Source organism: Sitophilus oryzae, unplaced genomic scaffold (assembly GCF_002938485.1).
Source record: "Sitophilus oryzae breed Bouriz unplaced genomic scaffold, Soryzae_2.0 scaffold_41_pilon_pilon, whole genome shotgun sequence".
Taxonomy (NCBI): Eukaryota; Metazoa; Arthropoda; class Insecta; order Coleoptera; family Curculionidae; genus Sitophilus; species Sitophilus oryzae.
This window is the reverse complement of record NW_022146996.1, coordinates 3,666,423-3,680,418: the sequence shown is the minus strand read 5'-3', so window position 1 is coordinate 3,680,418 and position 13,996 is coordinate 3,666,423. Positions and strand designations below refer to the sequence as shown.

The 13,996-nt window shown below is 30.1% G+C and overlaps 1 protein-coding gene across 2 annotated transcripts in view; it reads left to right on the top strand.

Annotated features, from left to right (window-relative positions):
- The window catches only part of LOC115885778 (glyoxylate reductase/hydroxypyruvate reductase-like), a 72,252-nt gene that overhangs the window by 12,507 nt on the left and 45,749 nt on the right, over nucleotides 1-13,996 (top strand). For both annotated transcript variants that reach the window (XM_030904792.1, XM_030904793.1), the window contains 4 exons: nucleotides 2,080-2,269; nucleotides 8,486-8,652; nucleotides 8,711-8,880; nucleotides 10,290-10,410. In XM_030904792.1, coding sequence (XP_030760652.1) covers nucleotides 2,080-2,269; nucleotides 8,486-8,652; nucleotides 8,711-8,880; nucleotides 10,290-10,410 — 648 coding nt within the window. The remainder of the gene's footprint in view (nucleotides 1-2,079; nucleotides 2,270-8,485; nucleotides 8,653-8,710; nucleotides 8,881-10,289; nucleotides 10,411-13,996) is intronic.

The following is a 13,996-nucleotide window of genomic DNA, read 5'->3' as shown; positions in this document are numbered from 1 at the left end:
GTTTTCGGTCACTTCCTGTTTCACTGAAAATGACTACAATTTTTGATTTTTTAATGGCACCCTCGGAATTTTTTACTTTATTCGATAGAAAATGACTCTGAATAGAACATTCTCCCTTAAAAAATAATCGTATTTTAAATTGCAATCTAGAGTTAGTGTGTTAAAAACACACTAATTTTTAATCAAGGAGCCTTGGAAAAATATATTTAATCGTCCAATTTTTTTCGTGTCTTTTCCTGGTCGGTTAAAAAAAGCGCAAATCATTTTTTTAGTCATATCTCAATTTTTTGAAATGGATCGAGGGTGGCTCATTAGCATATTTAGAAAATGCATTTTTTACGACTTTGCTAAAAATTTGGTACTACACACTTGGTATTTCGAGTCAAAATATCGTTATGAACCGCATACTACCATTTCAAATAAACCATATGCGAAAATGTCAAAAGCTGACGTGTAATACGTCATTTTATTCAGATTGTCATTATCTATTGTTATCTATCGAATAAAGTATAAACATACTGAGGGAGCCATTTACAAATCAAAAGTTGTAGTCATTTCCGGAACAATACCTACATACTGAATATTTAATTCTAAAAACGCAAAGATGCTCTATTTATCGATGTGCAATAATTGAAGACCTTGGGGAAAAATAGTAATTAGCCACATTTCAATCGTTTAGAGAAAAACACGATAAACGTTTTCCATTATATCCTGAAATGAGGATAATTCCGATTCTTGTGTCTTCCGCGACCATCGCTCTTTGGTGTGTGAAGTCCTTGGTTTATCTGGGTACAGGTATTATAAACTCGTCTTTTTGAATTTTGCAAACCATGGATAGATAAAAACTCTTGTTTACAAACTTCTTGGTCTTTTCCGTTGATTTTTACAAAGTACCTAAACGTAGTAGATCTTGAGGAAGTCCGCCTTTTGGTTTTCTTTGGGTAGACTCGTTTTTTACCGACACTCTTGATTGTGCCAAATAAATAAACGTTTTGTTTATCGAACGTTTGTAGGTCCCAAAATGATTGAAATATCGCCATTTCTACTCCGTGTAGTAATTATCTGCATTTCTTCTTGCAGCTACATGGTGGGCCCAAAGTTCTAGGTATTTGAGTCTTTCCTTTTGTAGTGGTATATCCATGTCCGAGATTTCGTCTATGTTGGGCTTTAACTTTCTTCCTGCATTCTGTGTTGATTTGTCTTTTCCTGGCGGCCTTCTTTTTCTCCGGCGCTTCGATGAATCCTCTAGTAACACGTCCACCTTGGATAAAAAAATAATACATTACCTTTTTATCAGTTGTTTTCACCAAAACTGAAATTGATAAATTTTTATGCAAAAAGGTAATAAGCCACAAGCCATCTGAAATAACCTAACCTAACCTCTTTCTATTCAAAAATCTTACGCCTTTTTTACAATAAGAGTACGTTCCATAAACTCAGGTGGAAATAAATACTCAACGCATATTCCAAGTTGCAATAATTGAAATATTTTTAAGCTTTCAAAAATGTCCAAAATTTTAGTTAAAAACGTAACAAGCCACGTTATATTCTATTTACCTCTGAGGTGACAACACTGCTGTAATCGCTGCTGCTACTCGAATTAAAATAGTCCTTATCCCTTACACTATCATCCGTTTCACTCGAAATATCACTACTGTCTTTCGCTTAACCGCACTATCTCTGCCGGTCGCCATGATGTTGCCCAAATACCGCACTTTCTTCCTTGTGGCTTGTTACGTTCTTAAATCAATAAATCATAATATTAAATCAATTTCACTCATGTTGTGGCTTGTTACTATTTTCCCCCGAGGTCTTCAATTATGGACATATGTGTAGTTTTTTTATAGTATCAAAAATTTTGGATAAATCTCTAAGATTGCGGTAGAGTTTTTCAACTAAGAATACAATTTTATAAAATGGACGCACAAAAATTCAACTATAATAATATAAACTGATCTCTTTGTACTTGATAATGACTAGTAGGAAATACATCATAATAAGTCGATATGTCGTGTATATGTGAATGTAAATTTTACTATACTACTATCATACCGGATGACTGTAATAATTTAACTTTAGGTCAGCAATTAAAGGTGGTGTGTACTATGTCTGCTGGATACAATCAAATCGATACGTCCTTATTAAAAACAAAGGGAATATTGTTAGGAAATACACCGGGAGTCTCGAGTGATGCAGTGGCTGATACAGCGCTCCTTTTAGCTATGGCAGCTTCTAGAAGATATACGGAAGGTCGGAGACACATCGAAGAGTAAGTTTTTGTGTTTTAAAAGCAGAAATAATGTTGTCTGTACATTTTAAAATAAGTATAAGTAGTATCCTGTAGTATGAAACTTTACACAAGCCCTAAATACATGCATAAATAACAATTGAGCCCTAAGATCAACGATAAGTCAGCAACTTTTGCCAATTTATCCCCTAATGGGTGAAGTTAGTGACGATGACGTGTCACAACTATTTTATGTCATTTTTTATTTTTTGGGCATAAAATAAGATATTTAGCTTTGGTTTTTAAGATATTTCAAGATATTTAAATATGCATTATGCATGCTATAATAAAAAAGTTGGTCAACACCCTGTACATTACTTTTCAGAATTAATTTTTGCGCTGACTTTTAACCTAGATAAATAAACTTTACTGAAAAACTTGATTGCTTCGTTTAATGTATACAGCGGTATCAAAAATTGCTGGTCTATTTTAAATATTTATTTTACCTAAAAACTTCGTTATTTCAAATACAACATAATGTATATTTTAAAATAAGTCGAAGCAGATTTAAATGCTCTTTTAAACTATGTTAGTGTTTCCTATACCTATCTGGATCAGATTTTGAATAAAAAGCGATTTTTCAATAAAATGGTTAACAACTAAATTCATTTTCATTTTCTTCACTTCCAACGACAGGTTTATACCCAATAGTTTTTTAAGATACCACACTAACAGCTCTGCGAAATAGGAAAAGTAATTTTTTAAAGGAACGCTTGTCAAGAAAATTCCTATTTGGATATCTTTGGCTTGTCAAGAAAATTCTTATTTGGATAATATTTTTGGGCTATAAACCCTTCAGGCCAACAAGCAATTTCTTCACAAAGTAAAATCACTAGTTACATATCCATTCTTTCAGCCATCTCCAGCCGATACCAGCTTCATTTTTCTTTATAAAATAATAAATTCTTACTTATTAAACCTTATTGTAGACAAATTAAATAAAAGTAACCTGTTATAAATTTAAATAAAGTCCATAAACTAAGTGTCACTAGGAAACTGCCATGACGACACCAGCCATCTTGATTACAATTTTATTGAAAAATCGCTTTTTATTCAAAATCTGAGCCAGATAGGTATCGAGAGGCCAACTCTGCTTCAGTTTATTTTAAAATATACATAGTGTTGCATTTAAAATAATGAAGTTTTTATGCAAAATAAATATTTAAAATAGACCAGCAATTTTGGATACCTCTGTATACATTTTAGGAAACAATCAAATTTTTTAATAAAGCTTATTTCTCTGGCTTAAGAGTTAGCACAAGAATTAATTCTGAAAAGTAATGTACCCAGGGTGCTGACAAACTTTCTTATTATAGCATGCATATTTAAACATCTTTAAATATCTCAAAAACCAAAAGTTTTAAACGTATTAAACCTATATAATAAATGATTTATTTTATGTAATAAAAATGACATAAAATACGGTGTGTTCCATAAGAAAAAGTATAACTTTGGTATAGATCTTATTTCTGACACACCCTGTACATTTGAAAATAATTTTAAATTATGCACATTGTCTTCCCACATATGCACATAAAATATTTTGCTTCTACATTTTTCCGTTTTTGTATAATCAACCGAGGCGAATGAGGTGCGCCACCCTGTATAATTCATGAAAATAGGGCTAAAATTACAAAAATATAACACTTTATATTTGAGTAAAAATTTCTCCGTTGCGTTTTTTTGCATCTGATGAAGTAATAAATTACAAATGTAGTGGGTCTAAATATTTACAATCCATTTTAGGGGTACAATGGGCCATGAAGATTGGTTAAAATTTAGAAAAACTTAATTAGTAAACTTTCCATTTGAAATGTGGGACTATAACTGATTTTTCATTATTCAAGATAGTAGATAAGTGAAAAATACGTACATAATTAGGGTTTGTAATGGTAATTGTTTTACGATCTTAATTTAAAAATAAAATTGTGTGTATTATATTTCTCATAAATCAGGTAAAATCTAGTACGTTGGTTCTAAGGTTAATTTTTATGTTTGCCAAACAGGCAGTAACTTTGCCTTGTTTGTTTAATTTTGTAATCATAAAAGAATATTAAGGAGCATTGACATAATAAAAAATATAATATTTAATATTCGTAGTCTATAACATGGCATAGTTATAGTCTAAAAAATATAATATTATATATTACTTTAATTTTATGTGCTCTGTGTAAACATATAATTTTATTTTGTGCCTGTAATAAAAGTCAAAAACAAATAAAAAAATGTAACTGAATGGCAATGATATCATTAAATTTGCTTGCTTAATCAGATAATTAAGAATTAAATGTTTTATAGTTGCTGTTTATGTCTTATTTATTTTTGCAACAATGATCAATAAATATCTGCCTTACTATGATTTGGAACTATTCATTATGTCTATATTCTGTCTCAAGTTTAGTCCATAATGTCACATTTGGTGTTGGCACACATACACATTAAATAAAAGAAATATTTTGAGCAGTTAGTTACTTTGTTACACATAATCAAGGTGCTAATAATAATAACAATAAGACCTTTCTTAATTGACTTTTATTTAACATGATTTTTAATCTCAGTGGGTAACACTACAAACTGATTTAGGTTAGTCTGTGGTAACACTCAATGATGCTTATACATTTACTACAAAATGATTTAGTTTGAGTTAGAGTTTTTTTATCGGCTGAGTCTTCTTAAATAAGTCAAATTTTTTCAGGGCTGATAGATGCACAATAACGCCATTAAAGAAACATTATTTTCTCTTTCCCATTTTTCAAATAAGTACAAAATAACAGTTACTCAAGCTGGCAAATTAAAAAATAGTATATTGTTTTATTAGGAGTAAAAATGGCACTACGTTTGACATACAGCCTTTGGCACAAAAAGTAATTTTTACTCCGAATAGAACATGCTTTTTTCAAACGCCACAAATACATTTTATTTCTTCTGGTGCCGTGCAGATTCCTGCGTCGGTATTTTATCTTTTTCTTTCTCATCAGATAATTATAATTAATATTATAATTAATATTGCAGCGACTTAGGAGAATTAAAAAAAAAGAAGAAAGTGATAGCGTTCTCCTCGTATTATGTGTCCCAAATAGGATATTTTCCTCTTCTTGATGATTTCGAAGAGTTCACGTTCTTCTAGACCAACTCTTCTGAGACTATCTTCATTCCTCACACGGTCGTCCCAGGATACTCTTAGCATTCGTCGTAGGGTCCACATTTCGAAGGCTTCAATTCTGTTTGTTGTTGTTACCTTCAGTGTTTACGCTACCATACAAATATAACAAAACAGGCCAGACATAGCACTTCACCATTCTGTATCTAAGGCAAGAAGTTCAAGTTCCTATCTGTGAGAAACCTTCGAAGTTTCAGAAAAGTTGTTCTTGCTTGCTCGATTCTGGCATTTGATCTCCTGATCTGGATCCCACGTTTGGTTAACCATGCATCCCAAGTATTTAACTTGTGTGACCTGCTTGTTAACCTCTCCATTTAAGTAAATTCTGGTGTTCGGAATGTTGTTTCTGCTGAGAACCGTAAATTTAGTTTTTCTAGTATTAATTTTTAAACCCAGTTTTTGGCTTTCATTGTTAACCTTATTTTGAAGGATTTGGAGATCATTAACATTGTCTATCACTGTGTCATCCACAAATCGGATATTATTAATTGGATTGCCATTTATTTTCAAACCAATGGGACTATCGGAGATTGATTCAGTGAATGCTCTTTCCATATACAAGTTAAACGACATTGGAGACAGAATACACCCCTGCCTTACCCCCTTTTTTATTTCAAAATTTTCTGTTACTCCCACGTTATGTATACGAATTTCGGCTTTTTGGTTCCAATTAAAATTAACGATCAGCCTTATGTTATATATGCTTTTGGTTACGCTCATTGAATTTGACACTTTATATCAGTTTAATAATATATTTTCGTACTTTTATGCTTTGGCGTAAAAATGCTTTACATTTATACCAGATAGCGTTAAAATGACATTTTTATATTGTCAATCAGGTTGCAAAAATTAATACTTTTGCGACGTTTAAAAAAATATTTATTCAAGAAAATAGAGCTATCGGGTTTTTCCTGTTTTAACAACCCCTTACCCAAGTAGCAAAAAGAAATTCTAAAAGGATTGAATTATTTTATAACAGTCGAATAGCGTTGTCTTAAGGACTGCTTGATTTTATTAAGCGTTTGGTTTCGACCATTCTGTTTTTTAATAAAAGTTGTCATATTAAACTATTTTCTAGTAGTTTTTACAACGTATCCTATAACGCATTAAACGATCATTTCTTTTAGTATGATATAACACTTAATAAATATAGTCGAAGTATAATAAAAGACAATGCTATATGATAACAAACATATTATTTTATTAGACTCTTATACCCACCATGTAAGAGTTCTATAATTTTCATATAACTAGTAGTCACAAGATCATATAATAGTTACTTAAACTTGTCTTATTAAAGTTGTATTACGTTGTATGATAGAACGTTTTATTGCGTTAAACTACGGTGCGACGGTGCTGTATACAACACAGTTATATAGCCTTATATGATAAAATTGTGATTAACAAAATAAATTCGCTGTAATATCTGCATTATAAAAGTGGTAATGTATAATATAACCTCATTTTAAATTAAATGGTATACCTAGTTATTTATTTTGTTGTTGCAAAAGTAATATCTACGTACGAGTATAATCAATCACAGCTATTATGAATTCTGAACAAAGTTGGAAAAAACTTAACAAACGCAATGGTAGTTATAAAGAGCATGTAAGAAAAAACTCCTCGAAATTACGGCAAATAATCCCGAGAATTACCTGGATTCCCAAAAGCCAAAATCTCTCGGGTTGTCTGGCTTCTTCAAAGCATTGTTGCTACGTTGGTGTAAAAGTTTTACTGTAGTAATGTTTGTATTGTTTTATTGTTGTTTTTCTAAGTCCTTAGGTTGCCGCTCACTCGTCGGGCACGCATGAAATGCATTGCGTGCATGAATCCATGAAAATCTGATCATGTTTGTTAGTTTAAATACTAATCAAATGAGATTTGGCAACATCTATTTGTCACAAATCTCAATATGTCCAAAATAGTTTTATAGTGCCTGGAAATTCTGCGTAATGATGGATATTTATCCTATACCGTTTTATTTTACAACAAAGACTTATTTAAGGGATTCATTTATAATAAAATGGTTGCATTATAATTCGCCATGTTTAAGGCAGAATTTTTGTATGGTCTATGGCCGCCATTATATGAAGCAAAATTAAAAACATCAAAATACATTGTAAAATGTTATTTTTGGGAACTATTTTGTGATAAGATTGCCACATACAGTAATAAAGTGTTTAATTAAATTAAAAACAAGAATTTTTGAAAATTTTATTTTATTATATTGTTTAAATTTATATGTAAACCTTAATCGAAATTAAAGCGCTTTAATTTTTTGCCAAATACATGCCTATAATCTACCAGTAAAATTTTCGGCGCAACAAAAATTGTCCCTACTTTTCAAACCCTATTAATGATTTTTTATATTACATATTTGTTGTACCTTCTGGCTCTACCCGCCATCTTCATTGTCGAGTAAAGTCTCCTTTTTAACAATCCACATCCTCTAGATTCATTTTACGACACGCTTAAAATATAATTTCTCCTAATATTCTTCGGTAAAAAATAAAATACTCTTGTACCTCGCTAAATGATCAAATGTTTTTATTGTTCTGTTTCTTAGATGTGACCACGTAATACACAATAAAACTAGTTTTATAATAGTCATATAATGCTGTGTAAAATAGTTGCATAAGAGTTGTATACCCTTTTTATAGAACTTCTATACTACTGAACGCTTGTATAAAAATGGGTCTTTTTTGGTTGTAAAGCTATCATATTACGGTCATATAGGACGTTATATGAATTAAGGTATCCTATAAAAATTATCACATAGCTGTTTATACAACCTTTATAAAATAAAATTGTCTACTTGGGTAGTGTCGTAATCATATCAGATATTAAGAAATTATACCTAAGATATAATTTAAATATATAATATATAAACCAATACTAAAATTTGCGGTGAACAGGTAGTTCTGAAAAGTTTTCTAAAATATACAGGAACGTTTAAAAGAAAATGCCCCATTTTCAACATCGTTTTTTGCAACCCCTGAAAATATTAGTATTTAGTAACTCACCCTGTATATTTACAGAGGAACATGGGAGACTTTCGAAATACAATGGATGTTAGGTCAAGATATTTCCGGATCTACTGTGGGCATTATTGGATTAGGAAGTATTGGACAGGCAATAGCAAAGAGATTAAAAGGATTTGACGTGGCAAAGATTTTATATACTGGACATAGAGAAAAGCCAGAAGGTAAACTATTAATTAAAACAATTTTTATGTTACAATTTAACCTTTTTTTTTCATTTAGGAAAAGAAATAGGAGCTCTGTTCGTTAGTCAAGAAACGTTAAACACAGAAAGTGACTTTATCTTCTTGGCGGCACCACTTACAAATGAAACTAATCAAATGTGTAATGCAGAGTTCTTTTCGAAAATGAAGAAAACTGGAATTATAGTGAATATTAGCAGGGGGAAATTGGTAAGTGTCATTAAAAATAAGTTATTTGTATAGTAAGTAGTTGATAGCATTTGAAGGGTCCAGGGGAAAACATGATTGAGCGCCATTGACTAATTTTACAGGAGAGCACTGGACTGCTGGTGGTTATCAGGTTGTTTCCCTGTATTCTATATTTTTACTAGGCATATATCATAGGGTTTAACAAGTTATTGCTCTGCAGAGTTTATGCATTTTGTAGGGCCCAGTTAGACCTACTATAATATTTTAAAATTCTAAAATTAAGAAATTGTCGCTTATCAAGTTTTTCCTCTGGATCTTTCACTTGTAATATGTGTATGTAATGTATAAGTCGATAAACTGCTTGTTGAAGAAACCATATTATTTAGTATGGAGTCATGTCTGATTTGTTATTTTTCTTAGTCCCTTGAGAAAATACATATAGATTTTATTTTGAGTTTTCGGTACTTGATATGCCTTTGTATTAAGCAAGTCATGTAAATTGGTCAAATAAAATAGCTGTTTTTATATTAATGATTTAATAAAATAAGTAACTCAAATCCTCCGACAAATAATATAAAAATATTGAAAAAAACGTTTCTCATAACTCATAATCAAAGAAAGGTAATATTAAAGCAGGTAAATAAGGTTAAATAAGTGCAAATATTTTTAGGGTAGTAGATCCCGATAAAAGAAACTTTTCTTTATCGTTTTTTAAAAGTCCAAAATAACCTAGTTATTTTACTTTGAAAATTTTCAAAAATAAAAAAAAATCTTAAATTTTGAGAACCACTAGATCTTTTCTGGGTTTTCTTTTATGTTAATTTAATCTACTACCTATGTTGCCATATTATCAAAAAATATGTTATTTAACTAAAAAGTAAAAAAAAAATCCAATATTTTTTTGAAAAAATTCCAAATTTAAAAAAAAATGCGAGGAGAACCTCACAATTCTGTTTCTGGGGTCAAAATATACTACCCCTAAGAATATTTTTGCATTTATTTAAGGCTCATCTTGTATATAACTTTATAAATATATTTATAGTAATATTTGCACTTAATGTATACCTACCTGTAGTGAACTCATATTAATAACGTATTTTAATGGACACATCATTCAATCATATTTTAAAATATTGTGCTTTATACTATACAAAACTTAATTTATTGTTAACTTAAGTATAAGTTAAATTATATTATTATACAAAATGGAAGAAATAGATGATTTGATAAAAACTGGTTGACATTTGTTGTCCTAATTTTTTGTATACCTAATGATATGTTGAATTTTAGGGAACGTTCAAAGTAGTAACAATTTTTAAATGATCGTTAACGTTAAGTTTCCAATAAAAATAAAGTTAATTCAAGAATAAATACACTAAACTTATTAATTTTTTGTAGAAAAAGTATATATTAATCTTAATAATCTCTAGATTGACCAAGCTGCTTTAATCAGAGCTTTGAGGGATGGTGAAATATTTGCAGCAGGTCTTGATGTTATGGACCCAGAACCCCTAAATAAGGATAGCGAGTTATTAAAATTGTCAAATATCGGTGAGTATTCATAAATAATATGCGACTCTTCAAAAATAAAAAAATGATCATTCGATAAGAATTCGTTCGACATGGATGATATTTGGACAATTCAATTACATTACCACCGACATAAGTGGCGAAAAAAATGAAATAAAAATGAAACTACACCCTGTATCTCGAAACAAAGCATTTTAGGACATACATTTATACGAGCTTTTTTACTTATTTTTATTTGCACAATATGCTGCCGAACTTTCAGGAATACAGTTCGGACCACCTTGTATATTACCAGCCATTCACTATTGGCAGTGCCAGATGTGTCAATCTCTGTTGAAGAAATATATATATATATATATATATATATATATATATATATATATATATATATATATATATATAGAAAAAAAAAAAATATATATATATATATATATATTGAGCTGTTGTGATTAACCTTATATATGTTTTACGTGTTTTTATTAATAATTAAATTTACCTTTCTATGTCAAAATAATTTTTAGTAATGTCAGAAATCATAGATATTTAAGAAGATTTTAACTTTTATACAAAATTTTAGTTCCTTTCTTCATATGGAAATTGATATATTTTTCTATTTTTTATAATTAAACTTTTACGTAAGTTTATATAATATTATATTATATTCAGTTATTTTTGTGATATGTTTAGCGAAGGAAATATATTTTCAGCTCGGCGTTGTAATAAATTGTTAATTTTGCCTCTAGACTGCTATCCCCAAAATTTTCTTCTAGTTTTGGTTATATATATATATATATATATATATATATATATATATATAATATATATATATATATATATATATATATATATATATATATATATATATATATATATATATATATATATATACTATATATATACTATATATATATATATATATATATATATATATATATATATATATATATATATATATATATATATATATATATATATATATATATATATATATGTTATATTAGTCCACCAGTACGTTCACCGGCAGGCCACGGCCCTATTGCGGCGTCAGCGCGCGTTGCGAAAATCGCGAACGTATCATAATAATATTCAATTGTTCTCGATTATTGTTAATGTAATCAATATTTTCATTATAAAACCTAATTATTTTGTTAATCAAGAGAGAGTAGTTTAGTTGCCGAACAGAGACTATGTCGTTTGAATTTTTAGTTAAATTATAATAAAATTAATAAATAAAATAAAATAAAAATATTATAAATTTTTTTTTTAAGCAAATAAATGTTTTTTAAAAGTGAGATCGCATTATTTGTGATCTAACAATTGCTTGGCAGTCGGTAGGATCTGAAACGTCGACAGAGTACGTTTCTGCGGAAAAACCAACTGTTGACAGCAGTTCTAATCCTTAAGAAGAAAAAGAACCTAGTGACTATCGACACTGTGGAAGGAACACCTAGTGACACTGGCAGTTACCAGATCGATAGAAACCGAGACTGAAAAAAGTTCAGGGAAGAAACTGAAGAAATTGAAGAAAGAAACAAGAAAGAAGCTCGAAGAGTCCTCACTATCATCAGCTGTGGAAGGAGAACACCTAAGTGACGCCCCTGGCAGCATCCTGATTGATAGAACCAGACGAGACCGATGTTTCTACAAACGTAAGTAATATTGAATTATCACGTATTATTTTATTTATTATTTGGAACCATATTGTTTCGATATTCTATTATAAAGGAATATTAAATGTTTTGTTTATTATTATAAAATTGGTTAAATCTTTATTAAACTTGCATTTTGGCGACTCTAAATTTGTCATCTTTAATACAAGATCTCCAAAGAAGTAAACAATTACTAATGAATCCTCTCTGAAACATAACGCAAAAATGATCATACAATATTAATAAATCCTTAGAATTAACGAACAAAAGTTAGCTCAATGTAGTTTAATCGATACCATGTCCCTAAATACCCTATTGACTGGTTTAGAACCCCGTTTAGGACAGATTATTCGTTCAGGAAATCCTCGAGATATATTACAAGCACAAAGTAGAATTAAACGTGAACTCCAACTATCTATTTTGGAGACCAATAAGGTAACCTATCAGATCAACAATCAACAACCCCAACCTAGTAGGAATCCTATACCTACAAGCATTAAATGTAACTTTTGTGGCCGACTTGGACACTTGTCTAGCCAATGTCGTTTCAGGCCAAGCCTTGCCTCAAAATAATTCTAACCCTTCTCAAGCTCAACCTTCAGCTCATAATCAACCTTCTACTTCATATCAACCTAGACCCAATTATTTTCAAAACCAACAGGAGCCTGTCGTAAGTAAAATCAACCCTTCCGTTCATCTGTTATCCAGAAGAACCTAATCAACCAAAGAAAATCATCATGTAACTACAACCAGGAATACTATGATCAACCTATATATTATGACGATTACCATTATGATGAAAATACAGATTATATTCCTCAGAAGAAGACTATTTCGAAGAAACCGAAAGTGCACACAACACTGCCTCCTGAAACCGACCCACCAACAGAAATTCAAACCCTCAACTTAAACCAGAAAAATCCCCAACCTAGATATTATCCTAGAACACAATTATCCTTAACTCCACTCCATACTGTCAGGTCGAAAAATCTATATTATATTAATGACGCTACTAATAAATTTAAATTACTCATAGCAGATACCGGTGCAGGTATTTCAATATTTAAAAACCACACAGTAAAAATTATCCGAACAGAAATAGCGAAAATCTCATTATACAAGGCATTACAGATCAAAAAATACAGATAACAGAATCAGCCATGATTCCATTTACATGTAAGGATCCACATAAAGTGTTTATTTGCAATTTAGACATAGAATTTGATGGTATTTAGGCGCAGATTTTCTAGAACACTATCAGTGTATTATAGATCTTAAATCAAAAAAATTAATAACTAATTTCAATACACTTCCTTTATTTAAAGTAAATGATAACTTACGGGAAACCCCTCGTATTTTAAAAAATAATTCTAATAAAATAAATAACAGCTGTAAGACACAGTAGCAATAAGATATCCATTGACAGTCGTACCGAGAAAATTGTTAAATTAAAATGTAATTTAATTAACACTGATGCTATTTTACACTCACAGGAAAAAGATAAAAGGTCAGATTACCAAATGCTCTTGTTTATGTTAACAGTAGCGGAATTTTTACTTCTGTTGCTAATGTTAATGGTATTTCTAAAATAATAATTTTTCAGACATTTCTATAGAACCTTATAACCCTAACCCAATCTAAATTTAAACACCTTTGATAAAAAAATCAAAACCCACCTATAATCGATCGAACGCGCAAACAATTAAAACGAACTAAGAACCGAACATCTCAACGAAGAAGGCATGAAATGATAACCAATCTCTGTTTAGAATACTCCTGACATATTTTACCTCAGAAGGTGATAATTTAACTCACAAAATGAAATCAAGCATACCATAGACACAAGGCGCAAAACCTATTTATACAAAATCCTATAGGTATCTGATCACAAGGAGGAAGTAAAACACCAAATTGGAAAAAATGTTGGACCAAGGAATAATTCGACCATCTGTATCCCC